Genomic DNA, 24,039 nt, shown 5'->3' with positions numbered 1-24,039 from the left:
ATGTCCTCGAACTTCCCACGAACGTCTTCCATCGCGACTCACCTCCTGTCCTCGTCACTCACATCAGTACATCCTCGGTCCCGAGGCATTGACCTTGTCGCTTTTACAAGAGCAAAAATTCACCATTTATTTATTTTCTAGTCGTCCTTTGGCCGCCGCACGCAATGTTCGCTCCCTCCATTTCTCGAGCTGTTGCTCGTAGCTCGGCCATGCCGATGCCTGCCATTCGCTCTTACCGCACTATCTCTAGCCCCATTACCTGCGTCAATGCCCGTCCCCAGGCTGAGAAGAGATCTATTGCTGCCCAGCAGACCCGCGCGGCCTCAGAGCACGCCATTGCCAATCCCACACTTGCCGGTATCGAGAAGCGCTGGGAGGCTCTGCCCCCTCAGGAGCAGGCCGACCTGTGGATGCAGCTGCGCGACCGCATGAAGGTTGACTGGCATCAAATGACTCTCCAGGAGAAAAAGGCTGGTACGTTTTCGCCATAACGTTGCCTGACCTTGAGCCTGTATCAGAATTTTGCTAACCGCGGCCGCTGTTGTTCATTTTTATAGCCTACTGGATCGCTTTCGGACCCCACGGACCTCGCTCTCAGCCCCCCAAGGGTGAGAACCTTAAAATCTTCTTCAAGGTCGCCCAGCTCTGCGTTGTCTCTGTCGGCCTGTTCTACTTCATCCACCTCTTCGCTAAGCCTCTGCCCAAGACCATGAGCAAGGAATGGCAGGAGGCCACCAACGAGTACGCTCTGGTATGTTTCTCACTACATCCGTCTCAACAAGCCGATAATGCTTTTTTGCGACCAATTGAGTTGTTGCTGACAGTATTTTTTCTACCCAACAGCGCGAGAAAATCAACCCCATCTACGGTGTCAGCAGCCAGGGCTACGAGGGCAAGGGATTCGTTCAGAGCCCTCCCGCCGACAAGTCATAATTTGATGTATAGAACTTGGGAGAGTCAGGTATCGCAATTGGACATATTTGGTAGGCCGCGATGGATTCTAGCGCCTATCACCCAATACTCCCTGGCAATGCCGGCTGAGCCGACTGTTAGTGGACACGATCTTTCGCCAGTGTCTCACTTGCTTTGTCGACCTCAGCCGAAAACTACCTGTGTATCTCGTACTGTGCCATATTCAATGTATCTCCTTTGTAGCCATAGATCAGTGTGCGTTACTTTGCTTTTCCTGTATTGTTCTGCATTAAAGTTTTACCGATGCACGAGCAGTCTCAAACAACCTGTACAAAGGGTCAATGGAAGAGTGACGATAGAGTTCGTTCATGAGCTCCGTGCCTTTGCTGGAACTGCTACGTAAGTGGTAATTCGGTTCTGATGACAGCATACTAGCACAGCTCGGTCTAAAGTTGCGAAATGTCTTTTCCACCGTCAATACTGCCATTCAGACACATGCATAGAGTTACATAGATTTTGGAAACACTCAAATAATCAACGCGATGAAAAGCGACTCCGAGAACAATAGGGGCCCTCCAAAACAGGTTGAAAATTTTTGACTGTCATTCCTCATCCGCAAATGGTTAGAGCTCTGTTGAGAGCTCCGATAGGCGAGAAATGGCTCTCTTTAATGGGGACATTGGTTGACGATTTACTACTGCAGACTAGACGAATAGTACTCGACCTCTAAATCAACGTTCACAGTAGTTGGGAACGGAGGAAGAGAGATTCTAAATGCGCCTGGTGTGCTCTATGGAGCTGCTCACCGGAGGGTCAGTTCGTTCTTCCTTGCATCCGGTTGCCAAGACCTCGAACCTCCTCATTTTGAGTTCCCGTAACAACCGGCCGGACAAGCTCGGAGCTCACTTAACTCGACAGAATTGAGCTCAGGATAATAGTTATAATATCAAGAGGATTCAAATAAGCTAAAATAATTATTATATTAGTTCAATAATCGTAAAGCTCAGAGCCGCTTGTTGTGCTGTCTGCTGGTTGCCCCGGTACGGAAGATCACGGGACCGGTCGGCACAAGCCCCGTAAAGGCTAAGCCGGCCACATTCGTGTCCCAAGTTCCAACCTCAACTCTTCCCTTTCCTCCTCTTCTCTCTCTTCCATCCTTTCTCCCTTCCCCATCTATACCCTTTTCGCTCTTCAACACCATCACAATGTTTAAGAGGTTTGTTTTCCATTCTTCGAATATTTTACTAATGTTTTAGTCGCGCTGACTTGTGTTTTTCTTCTCAACAGCGGTCTGGCCCGGACCTTCGGGAGGGCTGCTTTTGCTCGACCTTCCCCCGTCGCACGCCGCGCCCTCCAGCCCTCCAAGCTCAATGGCTTCCCTTCATTCGCTCGCCTCGCCAGCACTGAGACCGCTGCCGGTGGAAAGATTCACCAGGTCATCGGTGCCGTCGTCGACGGTATGTACCTCGGATACCGCCAATTCTCCCTCGTTGGCGGCTACGCGAAAATCTTTTCTACACCTGATTTCATCACAACATTCATCAATAAAAACCTCAAAACAATGTCAAGACATGATATCTGACTTGGGGATTACAGTGAAGTTCGAGGGTGAGAAGCTTCCCGCCATTCTCAACGCCATTGAGACCGAGAACAACGGCCAGAAGCTCGTTCTCGAGGTTGCTGTATGTATTTGATATAAAGAACCCGACTGATAACACCAAGTTCCTATGGCTAACTTTTTCAAAGCAACACTTGGGTGAGAATGTCGTCCGTACCATTGCTATGGATGGTAAGTAGCTGCCTTTCTATGCGTGAACACTTCGTGTGGTCACCATGTCTTTGGTCCAAGATATTGATATCCCCGTTCTAGGTACCGAGGGTCTTACTCGTGGTGCTCCTGCCCGTGACACTGGCGCTCCCATCACCATCCCTGTCGGCCCTGGCACCCTTGGCCGTATCGTTAACGTCACTGGTGACCCCATTGACGAGCGTGGCCCCATCAAGGCCACCAAGTATGCCCCCATCCACGCTGAGGCCCCTGAGTTCACTGAGCAGTCCACCACTGCTGAGATTCTCGTCACTGGTATCAAGGTTGTTGACCTCCTTGCCCCCTACGCTCGTGGTGGTAAGATTGGTCTCTTCGGTGGTGCCGGTGTCGGCAAGACCGTGTTCATTCAGGAGCTGATTGTAAGTTTCTTATCTGGGACTTCACACGAAAATGTCTAATATCTCTTTAGAACAACATCGCCAAGGCTCACGGTGGTTACTCCGTTTTCACCGGTGTCGGTGAGCGTACTCGTGAGGGTAACGATCTGTACCACGAAATGCAGGAGACCGGTGTCATTCAGCTCGAGGGTGAATCCAAGGTGTCTCTGGTGTTCGGTCAGATGAACGAGCCCCCCGGTGCTCGTGCCCGTGTCGCCCTTACGGGTCTGACCATTGCTGAGTACTTCCGTGACGAGGAGGGTCAGGACGTGCTGCTCTTCATTGACAACATTTTCCGTTTCACCCAGGCCGGTTCTGAGGTGTCTGCCCTTCTCGGTCGTATCCCCTCTGCCGTCGGTTACCAGCCCACTCTGGCCGTCGACATGGGTGGTATGCAGGAACGTATTACCACTACCACCAAGGGTTCCATTACCTCCGTCCAGGCCGTCTACGTGCCCGCTGACGATCTGACTGACCCTGCCCCCGCCACCACCTTCGCTCACTTGGATGCCACCACTGTCTTGTCCCGTGGTATCTCTGAGTTGGGTATCTACCCTGCTGTCGACCCTCTTGACTCTAAGTCTCGTATGCTGGACCCCCGTATTGTCGGTGAGGAACACTACAACACCGCCACTCGTGTCCAGCAGATGCTTCAGGAGTACAAGTCCCTTCAAGATATCATTGCCATTCTTGGTATGGACGAACTGTCTGAGGCTGACAAGCTTACTGTCGAGCGTGCTCGTAAGCTTGAGCGTTTCCTCTCTCAGCCTTTCACCGTCGCCCAGGTCTTCACTGGTATCGAGGGTAAGCTCGTCGACCTTAAGGACACCATCGCCTCTTTCAAGGCTATCATGAACGGTGAGGGTGATGACCTTCCTGAGGGTAAGTGCATTCTTTTGTTTCTATTCGTCGACTCGATCACTAACTTCTTTCTAGCTGCCTTCTACATGGTTGGTGACTTGGCCTCCGCCCGTGCTAAGGGTGAGAAGATCTTGGCCGATCTCGCCAAGAACTAAATGTAATATTGCTTTGAAGCGCCCTTTTTCCTTTTTGTTAGACATGGACTTCCTTTTCTCATTGTTCCATTTTCCGTCGATGCGTGTACAGTACTCGAATTGAGAAGAAGGAAGTTGAAAAAAGAAAGGCCAATTCCTCTACTTCTAAAGGGAAAAGGAGCACTCAGTCCCGACAACCCCCCTTGAAGTCTCGGATGCAGAACATCTAGACTTGTGTGACAATATATTGTGCTCATGTAAGTAAATTAAATGACCACACCCGGCCTTATACCCTCGGGCAGGGACAACATGTATCATTTCTTTTGTTGGATTGGAAAATATGGTTTATTCTTTTTCTCCATTGTAGTACCTCTCGCATAGCCTCTAGTATGTTGTCTGGAGTTTGTGCAGCTCCATAAAAGTGATGGAGATTGCAGCATGGCTCTCGCAAAGAATGTTTTGTTATGCCCCTGTTGTCTGAACTCATCATGGCTGTTTTGACGTCTCATGCACTACGTACGAGGCCAATGATGAACAAAATGACCCATAGTGTACAGCAAAGGTGAAAGGTGAGAAAGTGCGCGGTTAACAGACAAATTAAAATTATGCTATGAACTATCTCAACATGCTAGGGTATGGATATATGGTCGGCACATATAAGTATATAGTTTGGTCTGGCGTTAGTTTTCGAGATGGAGTAGCTGAATGGCGGGTATATTCGCATGTAAAGGCCCTGGAGTGGAATATTACAGCGTCTCTTCCAACGCTAGGGCCTACATCCAACAGAACTGATTAGTATCGAGTTTCGTATACAGATGACAATGAGGCACAGACGAAGGCATGAAGGGTTCAAGAACGAGTAGACTCACCAGAGCAGTCCTAGTCGGAATATAAACCTGCAAGTAATTCCTCCTCCCATTCCATTCCATATCAGTCGTAAAGAATCTAGTCCCCTGATCGATCCTCCCCAAGCCCCCAAACGCCTGGTCATCAGTATCAAGCACAACCCGATAAGTCCCAGCTTGTTCTACACCGACCCTATAATCGGTAAAGCTCTCCGTAGGATGGAAATTGAAAATCCATAGTAAACCCGCCCGCTCAAAGACAAGCACTTTATCTCCTTCGTGCTTAAGAGAAATATAAGCCTGGGGCGCATGGAGCCAGCCGTACTTGGATTCTGTCAGCTGCATGGCGCGGTCGAACTCGTTAAGGAATCTGTAGCGCAGAAGGTGATCTTCGGTCAGGTTAAGTTGGCGACGTGCGTACCAGAAGGAGTTGTTGTTGCCGGCGCGAGGAAAGTCGAGCCATTCGGGGTGCCCGAATTCGTTGCCTTCGAAATTGAGGTAGCCTTCGCCGCCAAGGGCGTGTGTGACAAGCCGGATCATTTTGTGGAGTGCCATGCCGCGCTCGATGATGGGGGTAAACTCTGTCAGGACGGACATGTGTGTGTACATTTCTTTATCGCAGAGCCACATCATGAGGGATTTGTCGCCGACGAGGCTGGATTATGTTAGGATTGGGGTCTGTTGCAGAAGACGGGAGGACTTACGCTTGGTCGTGGCTTTCTGCGTATGCAATAGTCTTCTCGCCGTGGCGTCGGTTTGTCAACGTGAAGGCGAGATTGCCAATGTCCCAATCGTTGTCTGACTTCTCTTTTAGAAGCTTGATATACATATCTGGAATGGCCATAGCGAGACGGTAGTCGAATCCGACTCCACCAAGGCTGTGTGGTAGGCATAACGCTGGCATTCCCGAAACATCCTCTGCCACGGTTATGCAATCTGGGTAGAGACGGTGCAGCATTTCGTTTGCTAGGGCTAGGTACATAACGCCATCATCGTCAACTGCTGGACCGAAGTATTCGTGGTATCCACCTGAAAAGCCACTGACACTGGTGAGCACTTGCAAAAAATATCGAGGTTTGTCGTGTACTCACGTCCCAATACCGTGATGGGTATATAACATGCTGGTGACACCATCGAATCGAAAACCGTCAAAGCCGTATTCCTCCATCCAAAAGCGAAGGTTGCTAAGGAGGAACCGCAGAACTTCATGGTTTCCGTAGTTAAACAGTCGACTGTCCCATAGCTCGTGCTGACCTTTTGACCCGGAATGGAAATACAAATGGTCACTGCCATCGAACATGTTTAGTCCGTCATCGACGTTCTTCGATGCGTGGCTGTGCACCACGTCGAGGAGAACTACCAAGCCCATACTATGTGCCGTGTCAACCAGTTCCTTCAGATCCTCGGGCTTACCGTAGCGACTACTCGCCGCGAAGAAATTGTTAACCTGGTACCCGAAGCTGGCATAGTAGGCATGTTCCATAATGGCCATGAGCTGGATTGCGTTGTAGCCTAGGTACTTAATTCGAGGGAGCATGTTGGCTGTGAACTCCTTGTATGTTGCTACTCTGGTATTTGGAGACGAGATACCGACGTGAGCTTCATAGATCCGTAGGCTTTCGGGTTTCTTAGGGCGCGCATGCTGAAAGTCATACTGCTCTGCCTTTGGGGGGTTCCAAAAGACAGATTCGTAAATAGGCGATACATCCAGATCTTGCACAACACGCTTTATCCATGCGGGAATACGATATATACGTTCTCCGCTGCGGGTGACCATCGTTATCTGTAGGAAGTTACAGCATTCGAACCCCACAGTGATGAAGCTGCGTGCCATAAACATACCTTAACCTTACTATCATGCGGTATGACCGGCGTGCCATTCCTCGCAGGAAGGATAATCTCCCAAACACCGAAGTCGTCTCTCGTCATTGGATTCGCCTTGGTATCCCAATTGTCTGCCAGTCTTAGTAACGTGCTTTAACTGGCAATTCAACCAACCCCAGGTGCCAGACAGACGTACTGAAGTCACCCACCAGCGCCGCTTCTATGGCGTTTGGAGCCCATTCCCTGTAGGTGATGTCGCCCGTCTCGCTGACATTGAAGCCGAATTTCTCATAGCCCTGTCGTCCCCATGAAAAAGCTCTCCAATTAGCTCTTGCACACAACTTATAGAGAAACGGGGAACATAGCTGGATCGTTGAAAGTCTACTCACCTTGCTGAATTTATCGAGACCTCCCTCCACCTCATCAACGGTCTTGATCCAGCTCTCAACATAATCGAATCGGCGCTTGATAGCTTCCCGAAAAGGCTCTAACCACGGATCAAGATCGATGATACCTGTAGATCAGCGTTAGAATGTCATTGACTGAATAATCGGCGTTCTTTGACCCACCAGTGCCGTCAGATGGAGCTGTGGAAGTCATGGCCGTTGAGCAACTAGATAAGCTGGCTCGGGCTCGATACGCGTTGTGAGTCGCGTCAGAAATAGACTTCAGTGCAAAAATAGAGTAGGAATTGGATTGAGTCTTTGAAGTTTTAGAGAGTAAAAAAAAGTGAACCGGATGCGGGAAAGAAGTGGTTCAGAGCTCTTGTTCCTGGGAGGAGTTGATTGCGGGGGTCCGTGTCCTGCCAACATTCCACATCGCTGACATCACTATCTTTCCCCAACCTCTTTTTAGTCTTGGAACAGTCATCGACGAGATTTTATCACCTTTAATCGACTGGGTTTCAAGGGTGTGCCGTGGTCTGATTGGACATTGCGATCATCGTCTGCATAGTGGCGGCAGTTAGTGGTTTCTATTCAAAGTGGCCAAACAGGCCACTTGTTGAGTAACATCAGTGCGCGCGCTGTATATGTATTTGTTCTGTATCTCCTAATCCGGAGGTTAGAGGACCATAACCCAAGAAAAAAGCAGTTCCTAAAAGTTCCTAGGACTTCGGATCGAAAGCAGATAGTGCTACAATAACATATACTCCTTCTCCTCCCTTCCGAACCTTTACCGGATCCAACAATTTGGACCTTCCTTAAACCAATCAAAGGCCAGTCCCAACGCATTATGTTGTGCAGCGAGTTGTGGTGCTTTAGCCCTACGTGCAGGCGCTGACAGAGAATGGAGAAACAGTACAGGGAATCAAGTGTAAGAAATCAAGTGCCAGTAGCATAACCTCCAATGACTGTAGCGAAAGGCCAGATGACGACCAAGATTGCAAGTACCTGCAGAGTATCTAGGCTCATTTAGCCGAAATAGCTTCAGTCTCCCATCCTTAACGGTTGCGTCAAGCAATATTCCGCCGCCCATCGAATTTGCGCGTTATGGCAACATGTGATCCATCATATCAGAGGCTGCTGAAGAAGTCCATATTCTGCTCTGAACATGGAATATCACTCAGCCTCAAGCCATGATCATAGACTTTGTGGGTTCTCAAGGCCGATGGCGTTGGGAAGCCAGCACCACAGTCAGCCCTAAATGCTCGTCACACCACTATTTTGTCAGGGACATGTCAGGCTCTGTTGCGATTCCCGCTCTCCCTCTAGACCGCATTATGGAATGTATCCCAATCGACGGAGGATTCATCTCTGACCTCAGCATATCTTCTTCAGAGATATTGCGATGGAAGCCGCGGTCCCAGTCCTTCCTCCGAACCCTCATAATATCGAAGAGGCATGGCAACGAGATGCGGAACGGTCACTTCACGTAATAGCCGGTTGCTATATAATCCTTCATACTTATCTGCGCTTCGCTCCGACATAAGATTGGAGGAGATAGACAGAGCTTTCGGAATGGGAAACAGCCCATCTCAACCGTTAATCACGACCAAACCGGACTGAAGCATACCTTTCCTGTTCCAAAACATCCCTTGAGACAATATAGACCGTATTCTTCACATATGACGTCTCTTTGAGCTTTTGATGAATGTGAATGGCTTGGAATCATTTGCTGGATCAAGAGGGCCATGGTGCTTGACATATAAGCGCGTAAGGTCAATATGGGCGGGCCGGTCAGCTCTTTGTCCTTTCAGCTGTTAAACACAGCTGTAGAGACGGGGATTGAAGAGAGAGTAAAAACTCGCTGCTTCGACATGGTTGAAGAACAATGAAACAACCTATAAAACACAATCCTGGAGTGGTAAATGACTCCGAGTGTTAACTGGTGTAGGCTTTAAGACGCGCAGGCTGTTTGAGGAAGAGGAAAGTGTTGACAATAAGAGAAGAGATATAAAGGAGAAGGGGGAGGGCCTGTTGCACAGCTTTAAAGTAGTTCTCTAACTGAATAACCCCTAGTATCTGTATTTATGTTGTTTGTATGTCATCCAGCTTTACGATATCATTTATGATGAATACTGTGGACTTGCAAGTCTCTATATGGGATCATATGTCTCCTAAGATTCTGAGGAATATAATGAGAACAAAGGTAGAACTCTCGTCCAGTCAAGGTAATAAACGACGGGGATGAACCGTCTATCCTCCCGTCAGCTTTAGTCGAATTCATTCGACCTTTCAACGACCACGGAGCAATTACCAATATGCCAGTACTTACCATACCAAGCTTTGTCTACTATCTCAATACTCGGCGCGTTTTTTCACTTCTAGTCATTATGCTCTCCTGGCTGGCTTTTTCTGCGTCCTCTGATCCTTGGACCTTCTGCCAACTTATGCCCGCCATATCTGTCCTCCTGGCCATGTCCAGATCTCCCACCACTTTTTTTTAGGCCACTCTATATATAAGACCTATCTATTTGCAGAGGCCCATGCCTACGCTCTGCAATTACTCATTATCACCCTGTTTACTGCCTACAAACTGATGCTTATGGCCATAGTCCGACTGCTACCCCAGCCTTAATGAGGCTACGGTTGAACTAGAAGCTGCGAACGTCGAGCACGCCCTTGTTTGCGACAAGGCCATGGCAGCACTCTTCTGTACGGCTCGTGCACCCCGTACTGCCACTCCGTTGGGGGTCAAACATGCAGAAGTGCGCGGCGCCGAGAGAGGCTCAAGGCGACGAGGTATTGGAGGGAGGAGCAAGAGGCGGAGAGGGAGGGAAATGGACAAAGAAGTGGACGAAGAGTGGACAATGAACAAAGAGGAGGAATCTGCTTGACAACCTCTATGCGTAAGTAGTTTTCTCTTTCTGTATGTGCTCGTCTCAAACAAGAGCATAGTCGGAGTAGCGGCGACAAAAGGGGTTGGGAGTTGGCATCTCGGTGAGGAGAAGTGTTAAAGCTTTAAATTATTCTGCCTTTAATTTAATGCTAAAGAATAGTAATACATGAGGTATAGACTAAGCTGATACAGATATATGCAATTAACTATGGCTCACCGTGAACGAATCAAGGTGACAACAAAACCCATGAAAGCGGCACCGGCTGCGGCACTTGTGGCGGCAACTAAAGAAAGGTCGCGTTGTGTGACGGTGACGGGGCTCTCGCTGAGCAGGTAATGTACGTATTGACGGCAGGATTCGACGGACATAGGTGATAGGAGGGACTGCAATGAAGGAGGTTTGTAGGATTCTATGCTGCCGCTTGCCACGTTCTCCGGAGCCATGCTCTCCGGAGCTTCGTCTTCGGCGGTCATAGTTGGTGTATTTGCGGCCACAGTCGCATCAGAAGATTCTTCTGAAGTGATATTGTCTCCAGGAGATGGGGTGACAGGAGCGGAGGTGGGAGAGGGAGCGTCTGGGGTGGCAGTGAATTCGACAGGTGGCACGGGCTGGCTGTGAACAAGGATTTTTTCCTTCTCAATGGCCTCGAGGACCTTCTCCTCAAATCCCTTGACGAGTCTTTTTCGGCGCCAAGGCTCAACGGCTATTTGGAAGACCAGGAAGAGGAGGACATTAACGCCCATCAGGCCCCAGGTCCCCCATGTACTCATACGACGGATTTTATCCGACCAGACTTGCTCCTCGTGATAACGAGAAAGGATGCTCTTGGTGAGACTGGCAGCAGCCTCTTCCGACTCGCGCTCGGCCGCTGAGAGCGCTTCCTGCGTTTCATTTTCGGCAACCTCATTTGTATGATCGTTGCGGTATAAATGCGTGAATCGCTCCAGGTCTGCCGGCGACCAGGCGTGTTTGCGCTGTAGTAGTTCGTTTACTTCACGTTGCGAAGTTGACCGTCGGTTAATTGCGGCTGCGTAGGCTTCTTTCGCTGTTCGGACTCGAAGGCGAGCGGCTCGGAGGCGTTCCTCTAGGAAGGGATTAGCAGCGGGCGGATGAACAAAACTAATATGGGTTACGATGACCAACCTTGCTCTTGTATATTCCTTTTGAGGGCTTCGATTGAAGAGTAACCAGTCAAGTCGTTCAGCCGCTGGCCCGCCACGAAGACATTTGACTGCAGATTGTCCATCCATGTGGTGAACTGTTTAGAGAATTGCGACCGACGATTCTCAATATATGAAGGGAGGCCTCCAGTCTGTGTTGAGCCGGGCTCATCCTCCTTCTTCCCTTCCTGTTCCTGTGTGTGTACCGTGTCTGCGGCCTGCGAAGTGTTCTGGGCCCCTGCATTGGGCTCTGCTTGAGTAGTCTCCGGTGCACCCAAGGCAATCACAGGTTCTTCTATTTTCTTGTCCTGTTCCTCATCTGTTGACCTCTTGATTTCATCAGAGCGTACGGATGGTTGGGATCGGAAATGGCATCGTAAACAGACTGAGAAGTTTCGCTTTGCTGCTTTGGAATGAACTTTGGAGATAGGAGCTGGAGAAATTGGCGATCGACCGGGAAGGGATGTTCTCGATAAATTCAAACTTGTCCGTAGAGATTGTCTAAATAGCCATGGCATCGATTGCATCGTGACTGTGAGGTCACAAGAACCGTCCGGTTCGCTGTTGGTGACGGCGACAGATGTTCCAGGTTGAAAGACCGGGCGGCTCCGCGGGGACCACTTCGGTTGAACGGTCATCGCAAACCGCCCTTACATTAATACTTCGCGGTCTGTTATAAACTACTACAATAGTCCTAGAGGCTTCAAAATTTAAGGTCTACGAAGTTGCGTCAAATTATCGTTTTAAGAATGAGAATAAATTAAGACTGGTCGTATGAACAAAAGCCCACTAGCACAATCAAAGCTCGAAAACAACGATAACAATATTGGTAGCAAATCAGCTCATAACGCATTAATGTTCATAACTAGTAGTTTGTTCAAGGGTCACCGGTTCGCAAGGTGTGGGTATCTAGGTGCAAATGCGAGTGAGAAGTATGATCGATTCTTTGGGGGATGGTCAGTCGTGGTTTTGCACTTTGTGATCTCCCTTGACAGCCTCGGCGTACGTAGGAGGGCTGGTATCCTCATTTGCCTGGCTGCTGCTACCGGCTGCATTATGTTCATGTTGAGATTTAGGAGCAGGTGGCCTAGACTGCGGCTGTGCGTCTGAAGCATGCTGGGAAGGCATGGTGCCGTATCCTCTTTGGGGTCGGTTGGGAGCAGGCTGGTGAGAGACATAGTAATATGTTACGTGCCCGTTCTCGACGTCCCCCCTCCGGTTAGGAACTGGCTGGTATGACGGGTCGTCATAGTCCGGCTCGGGGTTTTTGAGAATTATGTACCACGCATGAATGAGACCGGGAACATAGCCCAGGCAGCAGAGGGCAAGATTGATAATAGAGTCGGCCGTACAAATGCCTACTTTGATCCAGACTGGACAAGGAATGAGCGAGAGGTACGGGCGAGATGGAGACTGACTTACCTGAGACGGGTGGGAAGAAGATTGCCAGGATGGCAAGAAACATGTCAGAGCCACACATGGTTACAGGGGTGAGAAAGGTGCAGCAAAGAGTAGTTCAAAGCTCGAAGCTATTATTTGATTTATCCAAGGATGGAACTTGAGGAGCGATGGTGGAACAAAAGAATGACGAAGATAGATGCCTATCTCCCTGAGGATCAGCCACGATCAGATGAGGTCACACTGTCGCGGTCACATGTATGGTGTGGCGCACTGCGCCACAAGTGGGGAGCGGCAAGTCGTTGCACAGATGAGCTTCCTCGGAGAGCCGAGCATCGGTCGAATCTCGGTATCGACATCGGGGGAATCGACAAAAGACAATTGATCTTAAAAACGATGGAGAATCTCAGGAAATAATGCAAGATAGTAAAATGGGGCGCGGGTGATGAAAGGAATAGATAAAAAAATAATATAGATATAAATAAAAATAGACTTAAAATGTACAGACCCCCAGAAGGAAAAAAAGAAGTAACTTAGCATGTCCTGGTTTCGATCCAGGGTCCTCCGGGTTATGAGCCCGGCGCTCTTCCCCTGAGCTAACATGCTGATTTGTTGTTTGAGGAATATTTACTTGAGTATATAGGTAAACTAAGAAAGGAAACGACGGCTCTTCGCTGTGGCCAGCCTTACTGTACGGAATAGACCAGGACAATGTGATGCTTGTGGTGTGGCCACACTACTAGAATTTGTCCGATCAATGTTCATTCTCTGTATATACTATCACTTCGAAGGCTTCCCAAGGCCAACAATAAGTATACATCTCTTTGAAATAGACACTCTGGGCTCATAACCTCCTGTATCCTGTGTCCGGCTGAATGGTCTCCTATGCCCATAGTAGATACTACTACTGCGCGTAAACTTCGGCTGCGCACTCAACCTTCATCCATTGCCAGCACTGAGGATTAGACCACGCCATAATTTTAATACTAGGCTGCTCCAAATTCATCGTTGGAGAGGTGAATTGGCAATGTGGGTAATGCTACTGCAACGCGGTCAATCGTAGGGCTCGCACGGGTCACCTGCTCCCCATGGCACTTTTCTACCTACTGGTCTGTATCAGGGCACGCTGCTGCTTGAGCAGGTGATTATAATGACTGTGGCGACCGACCGTAGCACTGGTCACTATTCACGTCAAGCGCCTGCATCTCTGATATTATCTCAGTATATATTTTGGCCTCCAGTGTCTACCCCCAGCCTCACCTCCAAGTCTCCACGTCTGCCAGTGATTTTTTCTGAACATATTGCATCAGATATAGCCAGATAGACAGTGTTCGTCCATTGTCTAGACCAGAAGATCGATGTAGGCAACGCACCCACAAAAGCCAGTTCTAATAACGGCGATGTGGAATGTGGACAGATGGAAGCAGGCGTAGGCGAAGAGCAAGCCAAGTTGCCAGACAAGGAGGGCTTTACGGTCAGCATCAAGCTACAGTACTCCCACTACCACGGGCCTACTGAGTATTGCTCTATTACTTTTTTTTTTTTTGGTTAAAACTTCGGCCCGTAGGCATAATCATGGGCCATGGTGCAACCGGGTTGTGAAATGCTCAACTCCTTGCACGAGGGGCAACCTAAGGGAGTGGAAGAGGCAAAAGGTGTGCGAGTGTGCCCCTGATATTTGAGCCGCCATCACCCAATACCTGCCGCCATACAAGCTACGAGTTCGTTTATATTCCAAATATTCCCATGGTAGAAGGATATCTTATCGACCGACTTTCCTGCTGCCACTCAAGTGCATCCTCCCCTACTCGATAGCGATAGATCCTGGTCCTCGAAGATACCTATATAATGTTGATATTCTCCTACTGCTTTCAAGAATCATAGGTATCACTTAATCATGATCTTGCTAGTCATGCTCAACATGCTCGACATGCACATCGTGAAAAGTCATTGTCCATGAGAAGGGACGCGAATCAAAAATTGCTGTAAATCAAACCTCTACAGCCATGCCCGGTACTGATCCAGCGGCTCGTTCTCCAAACCAACGGAGCCATGACGCACACCGAGAAGACGAACCTTACCGACCTTGCCACCAAAGTCATCCTCCACCTTACTCTGCCAGTTCTCAAAGAGTTGCTTCAACCGTTCGATGACCTCCGCCTCGTCACGAATCAAGACCGCAAGAGCATCATAGCCCCCAGCGCCTGGAACAACCCCGCCAACCACCCCGTCAACACCAGAAATAGCGTCAAGTAACTCTGTCTGCACCTTTGGTTCGATGGGCACATTGGTTTTGCTAGTCATGCTGCGGATGTGGCTGCGAGAGCGCTGGAGTAAACTGCGAACCTCATCATAGCCTCTGTCGGGGTTCTGAGACAGCTGCTTAAGCTCGAGAACAAGCCTCTCATTATTCGACTGTAGAGCGTCCCAAAGAAGGTCGGCTTCCTGCTTGTTTTGCTTCCGCCACTCTAACACCTTCTTGACCATGGACGGGGTCTGCGAACCACATTCAACATCGCAAAGAACCATTTGCATGCCACGAGGAAGAGTCATGCCAAAATCCAGACACTCTGTATCCCAAGGGTGATCAGGATCAGCATCCTCCACGACCTTGAAAAGCCTTTCTTCAAATCCAGCGCTACCCGCATCACCGACGGATTCCAAGATAGAAGGGGAGAATCTGCGGTAGAGACAAGAGCCATAGACAGCGGCAGCAACGTCGAATCCGGATCCCACCTTTCCTTGAGCAGCACAATGGGCGGCCTGCGCCAGGTTGTGCAATTTATCACGAGCCGCACCCAGATCATCAGGCTGCATGGTCCGGTGAATTACCATCGCGGACACCAAAGAAGTGACCAAGGCTGCAGATGAACCAAGACCAGTCTTGTGCGCCTCATGGAGAGGAACACCAAAGTTTACGAATTCCCCCGCCTTGCGCCCTGAAGCCTTCGAGAACGCCGTCTCCGAGTAGTAGTCATTGTCAGCAAGAATAGTGATAGACAGTGATCCAAAATCCTTGGAATCAGCCACGTAGCTGATATAAGTTAAAGCGTAGTTCAACGAGGTTTCGACAAAGGGATTGGCACGCCTCAACATTGTTAGCCATACTCATTTAGCAAGTTCGGGATGCTCACCCATCATTCTTCTGTACGACCTTGATTCCACCGCCATTCTCGATGCGCTGAATAGCATATTCCCAAACCGCACCAACGAATTGAGGTGAGCGAACGACAATTAGGTCTATATTGTCATTCTCAGCTTCGGCGCTTCCGTTTTGTACCTTTTGCCCCTTTCGCAGTTGTTCCACGACGACATGAATCCGAGCGTTGAGAGCAAAGACGGTGCCTGTGTAATTCCGGTCCAGGACGAGATAACCACCGGTGAGCAACACCTTGCCGGGGGCGGACACGGCCGTGGTTACTGAGGATTTGCAGGACATGACGAGGGGCTTTGGTCGTATTTCGAGACGGGGCTTTCGTACGTGAATCGCTCGAGGACTTGACTGAGATCACTATGAAGCAATACTGGAATCAACAAGCAGGAATAAAAAGCGAGTACAGTGCCGGTGAGGGGGTATTAAGTGATTCAATTGCGGTGGTGTCGAAAGTACTGGACCCCGCGTGCTCCCTGCTGCTGACCACTCAAGGGAAAGAGGGACACGGAAAAAAGAGAAGAGTGATCAAAAGGCTCTGTGAAGAGGAACTCGAGGCATCATATATCAAGGCGACGTCCAGTTATCGTCCTCATTTTGGATTGTTTTGATGATCGACTGAACATCGTCAGTTGTGCCCGCCGTACTGTGGCTGGAGCTGACGAATGTGGCTAGTGTATGCCTGAAAAGGAAGAATTCAAGATTGCTCCATAGGACAAGGAGTAAAGGTTACTCCGAGGTCAACAAGTCAAAAATTATCTACGCAGTAGAGCTAGGACCGGGATAGGATAAAAAGTACAAAAAGATGTCCTTTCCCACGGCCAAGGATATATTCCGCTTGCGTACCGTCACAGGGGTTGATGGAAGAACTTCCTTGTCAGGCTCATCATACGATATCAGAGTCTTGCGGAGTCCTCCGCGTTCCACAGAAAATCCACGACTCGGGAGAATAGCTCCTCCTGCTTGCTGACGTTGGCTTTGTAGCTCTACTAGCTTGATTGTCAAGGCCCAATTCGGCCGTACGCATAGTGGACGCAGCAGATTGAGCTGATAGTCTACTAATTACGGCCATGTAGTGCAGGCGGCAGTTGAACTAAAAAACGATTGGTACTACTTAGTACTACCGGTGGGTGACCACGCTGGAAATGCTAGAAAGCTCTTTTCAGCTTACTCAAGCGAGTCGAGCTGGATATCACTTGTCGACCCGCAAGGCAAAAGAGACCTCAGGCAAAAATCTGCAAAGCGGCAGGCAGCAATCGGCGATTCGGATATCGGCGATCCGGGACTCGGTGATAGACCGGGGCCATCTGGCCAAAGTCCGGCGGAAGAGGAAAGACGAGAAAAAAAGCCGGAACGGGCGTGAGTCAGACTGTCAACGGACTGTCAAAAAATCAGGAACCCAGGGTTCCAGCTCCTGATTCTTCCTAAGGCTCCAGCTCGAACCGACTGCCGATTGGACACCTGGAAATCTGGGGCTGAGCGGCCACCTGACCCATTCCCTTCAGCTTCCGATCGTCAAAAAGTGACGTCCTGATTAGGAATCAGCCTGAATACATCCGGGCACCTGCAGTACGCAGATTTTTCTGCTGCAGGGCGACAAGATATATTTCCTGTGCGAAAGATATTGTATAGAATATGTAACTTACGAAACAAAAGGAATTTCACATTGGAACAGGAATTGACGTCGCATCCCTAGATTGTCATCCTGCGCAGGATTCCTGGGCGGCGCGAATTAAACAGGGTCGAGTTCTGGAAACTCTACGTACCGATTCGGATCAGCGCTAGTACGTTTTGGGACGAGCCAACGCGACCACTGTCCAGTTCCATTTCTCCTTCTCATAAAATATCCCTCGTGCCCGGTCTCTTCACAATCATAATCCATCGTCTATTTTTCAGTCGTTGTAAAGAAACTTTTGTCTTTTCTTCTTCACACTCTCTTCACATCTTATTATCCCCCTTTCTTTCGTCTCGCGCGTTCATTGGCGACCCCGTCGTCAAATGAACCTGCATTATCACCTTTCTCCGGATAATAAGGTACAGTCCTCCAGGAGATTCAACAACTTCAACAACTCAAGTCAAGATCAAGACCCTAATCAGTCCTAGTGTTGCCTCTTCCCATTGATGAAGAGGTCCCCCGCAAGATAAATGGTCTTCAAGCCGTTTACCCATATCGCGCGTCAGAGTTTCACCAAAGCCTTCACTCATGGCTATGCTCAATCAGTAGTCGCCGCCTCGCAGTCGTCCTACGCGTCGTCAACCACACTCAATCACCTCACCGTTGCGAACCCGGCAAAATACTCCCGAACTACTCAGTTACAACATGTCTTTCAACCGTCGAGTTCTTCAGGTGCCGGCGCAAAGGCCAGCCAGGGTAGCTCGGGCGGTGGTGATGCAGGCTTAGCCGCCTACTATGCGGCGTGGCAACAAGCCCAGCAGACCGGTGATGACAGCGACTGGAAACAGTTGCAGTTGAAACGGGGACTTGGCTGGAAACCGCTCACGGAGGAAGAAGCGAGTAAACGAAAGGACGAAAATGGCCTGTCCGCCACCGCTCGGTCCGATCTCAGCCACTCTCCGCATCTCACCCAGGCCTCTGTCAATGCCGATGTGAGTGCAAAGGTTGAAGAAGCGGTAGCCCGCGAGATCCAGATACAAGAAGAACAAGCACGGGCGGAGGAAGCGTCTGAGGCGCAGGATGCCTCTGCCACCGAGGCATTCCCGGACCTGCCGGATGATGTAGCTGCTGTCGGTGATATCGCGACGGAAGAATCCCGCCTTGCTTCAGAAAGGATCGAGCAACTCGCCTGCGAAAAGAAGTTTGTGGACATCCCTGGTGCCTTCGCAGCTCTTCTTCGAGACGGCCTCACGCCGACCGTTGGCGCCTACAATGCTTTGTTGGACTCGGCTATTGAACTCCACGATGATCGATCACAGGCGATCCCGAAGGCGCTCGATGTTTACTCGGATATGCTTCGTCGTAGGGTGATTCCCGATGAACAAACATACCGGATGCTGGTTCAGCTCTTCGTGTTACGTGCCCACGACGCCATGAAAGCGATGGAGGTGCTGGAGCAGGAGAGAGTCCGTTATGGAGGAATGGAGGAGCCTGGAAAGTTCATGCTGCACTCCAGTGAGCTTGAGAAGGCTATTTTGGCTGAGGATGACTCTCTTGGAATTGCCCTTAAGCTTTTCGACACGGCTACTGCCCGACATGCGGATCTTGTCTTCCCCATCGATACGTACCGCTATTTGATTTGTGCCTGCGCCACCGGGGGTAAGGTTGACGCGATGGTTCGCGTGTATGCGCACATGGAGTCTCACAAAGTGACCCCTCACGCCTCCATCTTCCCCTCAATGATTGACGCCTTCGCTTCCGCTGGCGAGTTGACGAGTGCTGTTGAGTGCTACAATGAGTATAGGTCACTCGCGGTGTCCGATGACAATGGCACATTCTGCATTATTCAACGTCTGGATGGCCAGGTTTATGCCGCTTTGATCAAGGCCTACATTACATGTGGCAAGGAGGAAAATGCGATGCGTTTCCTCGATCGCATCCGGTCCTCCTTTGATGAAGTTACTGAAAACCGTGAAACGCGACAAGAAGCACTGGAGTCAATTATCATCCATGACGCCCTTGTGCAACATGCTCTTAGATCGGGAGATTATGCTAAGGCGCTTGAGCAAGCCAAGACTCGGTTACGCGACGGAGCTCTTGATCAGGCCATGTCTCAGATCTGCATAGCGGCGGCCGATTCCGGCAACTTGGAGATCGCTTCCGAAGCATACGATCTTCTCCCCAAGGACGTGGAGACACGACAGAAGCCTGCCGTTTCTATGTTAGCTTTGCACGTCCGTGACGGCAATGTGTCGGCTGCTCGGTCCTTGTGGCTGATGTTAAGCACTGTGGGTCAGGCAACGTCGGATATGGTGCAGCCGACTGTGATGTATGCAGTCGCTCTTCTGAAGAGTGGTCGCACCGAGGAATCTCTTGTTGAGGCGCGGAATATGTTTAGCCGCGTCCGCTCTTCCAACGACCTCTCTTCGAACTCTGTTCGTGAACAGATCAACGAGTGTATTCACCTTCTCAGTCGTGTTCTTGTCCAAGGCGCTGCTATACTTTCACCCCAAGCGTCAATGTCACTTCTCTGGTTGATGGCGGAGAACGGCGCCTTGATCTCACCAGTTGCTCAACACGCTGTTGCGTTCCTAGGACCTCTGGAAATTTCACAGCTCAATCCACGTGATCTCGCCCTCGCCCTTCAGGTTCAAGCTGGAATTCTGGTCAACAACAGCGCCATGTCTTTCGATGCCGCACACCCCATTCGTTTCTCTCATATGTTGGACATTGCTCTAGCAACAGGACTCGCGATGGATTCCACTACCGTCAATCTCGTTGACCAAGCGGTTAATAAGCTCTTCACTAGCCGGCCTGACATGGTCAGCCGATGGCACAGTTACCTGGGCCTGACATCTAGCCCGTCTAGCTACCTTTCTGGTCCGCATACCCCTGTCTCCGAGATTTCTAGTATGAGCTCGGTTCCGAGTGAGGACTCGTTTGACCCTTATGCATACGCTACCGACTTCAAAGGATCGGCGCTGATTGCTGATGGACTCGAGAGCACTAACGGTCGGCCGGAGGCTCACCTCAATGAAGCTCTTAACAGACTCCGCAACATGCGTCGCGCTGGTCGACATCCTCGCTACATCACCTATGCGAAACTTATTGGGGCTGCTGCCAAGAACAACCGCGTCGATCTTGTGCACGAAGTCTTGAGCATGGCTAGGCGTGACGTTCCTCTTCTGCCTCAGTATAAGGCTGTTAAATATGGCTGGACTTCTATCCTTGATGCCATGGTTGCCGCTTGCCTAACCCTAGGTGACCGTGGCCTTGCCGCCAAGTATCACCACGAGCTGTCCGAACTTGGCTCTGCCCCGTCTGCCAACACTTTCGGCCTGTACATCACCACATTGAAGGAATCTACCAAGACCTTCGACGAAGCCACTGAAGCGTTGAAGATTTTCCACCGTGCTGTTGCAGAGGGTGTTGAACCCACATCGTTCTTGTACAATGCTCTTATTGGCAAGCTGGGCAAAGCCCGTCGTATCGATGATTGTCTTCAGTACTTCGCCGAAATGCGTGCCAACAATGTCCGACCTACCAGTGTCACCTATGGAACTATCGTCAACGCACTTTGCCGTGTTAGCGATGAGCGGTTTGCCGAGGAGATGTTTGAAGAGATGGAATCCATGCCAAATTACAAACCCCGTCCCGCACCTTACAACTCCATGATCCAATATTTCCTCAACACAAAACGCGACCGCAGCAAGGTTTTGGCCTATTACGAACGTATGCTCAGCCGCAACATCAAGCCGACCATGCATACCTACAAGCTGCTTATCGACGCGCATGCTTCTCTAGAGCCCGTTGATATGGAGGCCGCTGAAAAGGTGCTTGAGACTGTTAGGGCATCTGGACAAGAACCGGAAGCCGTGCATTATGCGTCGCTCATTCATGCTAAGGGCTGTGTGATGCGGGATATGGAAGCTGCGCACGACGTTTTCAAGTCTGCGGTTTCGAACCCCAAGGTTAACCTGCAGCCTTGCCTGTACCAGGCCCTCCTCGAATCCATGGTTGCTAACCGCCAGGTCGCGCAGACCGAAACTATTGTCGAGGACATGATCAAACGTAGGGTGGAGATGACCGCGTACATCGCCAACACCCTCATCCATGGATGGGCCGCCGAAGGAGACATCCAAAAGGCCCAGGCTATTTATAACAGTGTCGGGATTGAAAAACGGGAACCAAGTACGTACGAGGCCATGACTCGTGCGTTTTTGGCCGCCGACGACCATGCGAGCGCTTCTCGCACGGTGCAGGAGATGCTCTCTCGCGGGTATCCTACGGCCGTGGCTCACAAGATTGCCGATCTTGTGGGCAATGGTGCAGTCACAGCCACTCTCTAAAGTGGCTGTTCAGTTCCTTGACGATAAAAGTTGCCTCTTTTCTTTATATCCAGACGCCCACCACTGGGATCTTTTCGCATCCACACAGGGCTGGACCCGGTTTTCTCTAGCTCCCCAGCCCGACATTGACTCTATTGACATTGGGAGGCACTTGAATGCCAAGAGCTCTTCGTATTTATTTGAACATATTGCATTCAGCGGGGATGGCGTTCGTCGCATTTTTGTATCTATACCACTGTTTGGGCTATGGTTCTGCTTTTTTTCTCTTTTGTTCGTTCTTTCCATTTGTTTGATAGAGACTCTCAACTCTCACGTCAATGATATACGACGTTCGACGATCATATGATTGATAGATATCGTAGCTCATAGTAGTGTGCCATTCAGAACCGCTTCGTCTGATGCGTCATGCCGGGATCTCCCCGATCCCCCACTCTGACATTCTTCTATTCTCCAACATCAGCCCACTTTTCTTGTCCAACACTTTCCCATAATTGCTCTCGAGATATACACAAGTACTACGTTGGTCAACTACTTTCCTTCTATGCGTCATAATCGACTGTTTAATTCAACCAGACCTCTACGCCATTCATTCGCACCTCGCCGCAACTACCACACCACTCTGTCCTACTTCTCGGCCATGGACTCTACGAATCCGCAGCACAAGAGACCAAAGAAGCTGATATGTGCGTCGATTCAAGCTGCATCGATTTGAAAGCCATTACTAGATATTAATCTGTTCAATATAGTTGCCCCCGGTGACATCGAAGCGACCCCCGAGACCCAAACACCCCGTGCCGGAGAACACCTCATCCCAGCGTCGGCTCTCCCTCCACGGGTCGTCGCAGAAGCCCTCAGATCTGATACAATGACCCCAAACACCGAACTAGATAATAAAGTCCTGTCGCATCCTGCCCGTGCTCACCAGTTCGTGCGCAATCCTCCATTGACCATCTCCCAACTGCACCCGACGAACCCCCTCTACCAGTTTCATGCGTGGTTCCGCGACCCCCGGCTAGAGCGCTCGTCAGCGCCGGAGACGTGCACGCTAGCTACCGCCTCTCTCCCAACAGGACGCGTGAGTGCTCGCGTTGTGTACCTCAAGGAGCTTGATGAGAGAGGCTGGACGGTATACAGCAATTGGGGGAGCCGGGAGGGGAAAGGCGGACAAGTTTTTGGATCGAGCATTGGTCAAAACGGCGAGAGTGGTTTCCCTGACTCTATGCCTTCCGTGGTGGATGAGCCGCTTGTCCAAGACCTGGAGTTAGAGGAGCATGGAAACAAGTGGGCTGCTCTGACATTCTGCTGGTCGGCGTTGGAGCGCCAGGTTCGTATTGAAGGCAAGGTTGAGCCGCTGAGTCGCGAGGAGAGCGAGATGTATTGGCGGACACGGGAGCGCGGAAGCCAGATCGGCGCCTGGGCTAGTTGGCAAAGCAAGGTGCTTTGGTCCGCTGAGCCGGGTACTCTTGTGAGCCGAAGACGCAAGAGCTTCGGGCCCGGCGAGGACTCGGGCTCAATTATTTACCCAGATATTCCGCATGATGTGGATGAAACGGATATTGACGATGGGCGTGCGCTGCTGGAGAAGCGGGTGCAGGAAATGGAGGCCCGGTTTGCTGATACAAAGGATATCCCCCTTCCTCCGTTCTGGGGAGGCGTGCGTTTGATCCCAGAGTCGGTGGAGTTCTGGCAGGGCCGCCGCAGTCGTCTACATGATCGTTTCCGGTATGTTCGGATTCATGGGACAGATGAGTCGTCGTATAAATGGCGGATTGAGCGACTTTCGCCTTAGATTTCTATCATAGAGCGGAAAGTGTGAATGAGCCACGAAATATAAAACATTGTTACCCGTTGGTACACGGGGTTATAAATAAAAGAATAGATCGAACAGTACGGAGTAGGCTCATTAGATCGCGACGACGGCCGAAAATGCGATACTTGGCAAAGCTCATCTCGAGTTCCGACAGCCTAAATCTTTAACGCCCAACTTGAATACAACATCCCCGAACCGCATACTGAAACTCATATTGTATGAATTGGAAATAGAAGATGTCCCAGTCAACGCCACGGCCTCAATCCCAACTACGGCCGGAACCGCGCTGGATCCTCCTCGCCATCGCGTCAGGCGCATTCGCCGCCTTGAACGGCCTCTTTGCAAAACTGTATGAGCTCTACTCATACCCTATAGAAAGAACTTCAGATCCTAATACGGCGAATAGCACAACAGACGAACAAACAATCAACTTTGCGAATGCAATGCTGTCTCTCTTCGGCGCTCCAGGTGGCGCTGAAGGCCATTCCGTCTTCA

At 50.3% G+C, this 24,039-nt stretch overlaps 7 protein-coding genes and 1 non-coding gene across 8 annotated transcripts; 3 read left to right on the top strand and 5 right to left on the bottom strand.

Annotated features, from left to right (window-relative positions):
- The first annotated feature begins 52 nt into the window (after positions 1-52).
- Positions 53-1,479, top strand: BDW70DRAFT_136162 (cytochrome c oxidase subunit IV family protein). Its single transcript, XM_073736818.1, has 3 exons — positions 53-474; positions 558-751; positions 844-1,479. The coding sequence occupies exons 1-3, from the start codon at positions 165-167 to the stop codon at positions 931-933; spliced, it is 594 nt and encodes a 197-aa protein (XP_073596139.1). The 5' UTR covers positions 53-164; the 3' UTR covers positions 934-1,479.
- Positions 1,480-2,041: 562 nt separating this feature from the next.
- Positions 2,042-4,711, top strand: BDW70DRAFT_136160 (F1F0 ATP synthase subunit beta). The gene is made up of 7 exons (XM_073736817.1): positions 2,042-2,128; positions 2,200-2,369; positions 2,509-2,594; positions 2,659-2,701; positions 2,783-3,099; positions 3,150-3,999; positions 4,054-4,711. The coding sequence occupies exons 1-7, from the start codon at positions 2,118-2,120 to the stop codon at positions 4,131-4,133; spliced, it is 1,557 nt and encodes a 518-aa protein (XP_073596138.1). The 5' UTR covers positions 2,042-2,117; the 3' UTR covers positions 4,134-4,711.
- A 7-nt stretch (positions 4,712-4,718) lies between these two features.
- On the bottom strand, positions 4,719-7,612 carry BDW70DRAFT_50809 (1,4-alpha-glucan branching enzyme GLC3). Its single transcript, XM_073744163.1, has 8 exons — positions 7,351-7,612; positions 7,171-7,295; positions 6,978-7,077; positions 6,800-6,912; positions 6,049-6,740; positions 5,662-5,997; positions 4,982-5,612; positions 4,719-4,885 (listed from the first exon to the last, which is right to left on the bottom strand). The coding sequence occupies exons 1-8, from the start codon at positions 7,379-7,381 to the stop codon at positions 4,859-4,861; spliced, it is 2,055 nt and encodes a 684-aa protein (XP_073596137.1). The 5' UTR covers positions 7,382-7,612; the 3' UTR covers positions 4,719-4,858.
- A 2,589-nt stretch (positions 7,613-10,201) lies between these two features.
- she9 (putative mitochondrion biogenesis protein (She9)) lies at positions 10,202-11,834 on the bottom strand. The gene is made up of 2 exons (XM_073744162.1): positions 11,205-11,834; positions 10,202-11,145 (listed from the first exon to the last, which is right to left on the bottom strand). The coding sequence occupies exons 1-2, from the start codon at positions 11,746-11,748 to the stop codon at positions 10,274-10,276; spliced, it is 1,416 nt and encodes a 471-aa protein (XP_073596136.1). The 5' UTR covers positions 11,749-11,834; the 3' UTR covers positions 10,202-10,273.
- Positions 11,835-11,939: 105 nt separating this feature from the next.
- Positions 11,940-13,215, bottom strand: BDW70DRAFT_136156 (putative stress response RCI peptide). The gene is made up of 2 exons (XM_073736816.1): positions 12,644-13,215; positions 11,940-12,594 (listed from the first exon to the last, which is right to left on the bottom strand). The coding sequence occupies exons 1-2, from the start codon at positions 12,699-12,701 to the stop codon at positions 12,179-12,181; spliced, it is 474 nt and encodes a 157-aa protein (XP_073596135.1). The 5' UTR covers positions 12,702-13,215; the 3' UTR covers positions 11,940-12,178.
- Positions 13,154-13,225, bottom strand: BDW70DRAFT_t102. Its single transcript has one exon. It is a non-coding gene; the product is annotated as a tRNA-Met (tRNA).
- A 1,105-nt stretch (positions 13,226-14,330) lies between these two features.
- Positions 14,331-16,548, bottom strand: erg8 (phosphomevalonate kinase). The gene is made up of 2 exons (XM_073736815.1): positions 15,754-16,548; positions 14,331-15,707 (listed from the first exon to the last, which is right to left on the bottom strand). Exons 1-2 carry the CDS (start codon positions 16,056-16,058, stop codon positions 14,618-14,620), a joined length of 1,395 nt encoding a protein of 464 aa, XP_073596134.1. The 5' UTR covers positions 16,059-16,548; the 3' UTR covers positions 14,331-14,617.
- A 1,367-nt stretch (positions 16,549-17,915) lies between these two features.
- BDW70DRAFT_150193 (uncharacterized protein) lies at positions 17,916-23,523 on the top strand (the record flags this gene model as incomplete). Its single annotated transcript, XM_073739117.1, has 4 exons — positions 17,916-20,094; positions 20,125-21,701; positions 22,237-22,417; positions 22,481-23,523. 4 exons carry the CDS (start codon positions 17,916-17,918, stop codon positions 23,521-23,523), a joined length of 4,980 nt encoding a protein of 1,659 aa, XP_073596133.1.
- Positions 23,524-24,039: the final 516 nt, after the last annotated feature.

Source organism: Aspergillus foveolatus (assembly GCF_047715535.1).
Source record: "Aspergillus foveolatus strain CBS 279.81 unplaced genomic scaffold BDW70scaffold_23, whole genome shotgun sequence".
Lineage (NCBI taxonomy): Eukaryota > Fungi > Ascomycota > Eurotiomycetes > Eurotiales > Aspergillaceae > Aspergillus > Aspergillus foveolatus.
The sequence above is the reverse complement of the archived record's forward strand: the minus strand, read 5'-3'. Positions and strand labels throughout refer to the sequence as shown.

Bases quoted from the DNA above. Each gene is read 5' to 3' on its own strand.
- BDW70DRAFT_136162 (XM_073736818.1), top strand. From the start codon at position 165: ATGTTCGCTCCCTCCATTTCTCGAGCTGTTGCTCGTAGCTCGGCCATG. The intron at 475-557 runs GTACGTTTTCGC...TCATTTTTATAG, and splicing joins TCTCCAGGAGAAAAAGGCTG to CCTACTGGATCGCTTTCGGA. The intron at 752-843 runs GTATGTTTCTCA...TCTACCCAACAG, and splicing joins CCACCAACGAGTACGCTCTG to CGCGAGAAAATCAACCCCAT.
- BDW70DRAFT_136160 (XM_073736817.1), top strand. The intron at 2,370-2,508 runs GTATGTACCTCG...TGGGGATTACAG, and splicing joins CATCGGTGCCGTCGTCGACG to TGAAGTTCGAGGGTGAGAAG. The intron at 2,595-2,658 runs GTATGTATTTGA...ACTTTTTCAAAG, and splicing joins AGCTCGTTCTCGAGGTTGCT to CAACACTTGGGTGAGAATGT.
- BDW70DRAFT_50809 (XM_073744163.1), bottom strand. From the start codon at position 7,381: ATGACTTCCACAGCTCCATCTGACGGCACTG. The intron at 7,296-7,350 runs GTGGGTCAAAGA...GCTGATCTACAG, and splicing joins AGCTCCATCTGACGGCACTG to GTATCATCGATCTTGATCCG. The intron at 4,886-4,981 runs GTGAGTCTACTC...TGTTGGATGTAG, and splicing joins TTCCGACTAGGACTGCTCTG to GCCCTAGCGTTGGAAGAGAC.
- she9 (XM_073744162.1), bottom strand. From the start codon at position 11,748: ATGCAATCGATGCCATGGCTATTTAGACAATCTCTACGGACAAGTTTG. The intron at 11,146-11,204 runs GTTGGTCATCGT...ATCCCTTCCTAG, and splicing joins AAGGAATATACAAGAGCAAG to AGGAACGCCTCCGAGCCGCT.
- BDW70DRAFT_136156 (XM_073736816.1), bottom strand. From the start codon at position 12,701: ATGTGTGGCTCTGACATGTTTCTTGCCATCCTGGCAATCTTCTTCCCA. The intron at 12,595-12,643 runs GTAAGTCAGTCT...TTCCTTGTCCAG, and splicing joins CTTCTTCCCACCCGTCTCAG to TCTGGATCAAAGTAGGCATT.
- erg8 (XM_073736815.1), bottom strand. From the start codon at position 16,058: ATGTCCTGCAAATCCTCAGTAACCACGGCCGTGTCCGCCCCCGGCAAG. The intron at 15,708-15,753 runs GTGAGCATCCCG...AACAATGTTGAG, and splicing joins GTCGTACAGAAGAATGATGG to GCGTGCCAATCCCTTTGTCG.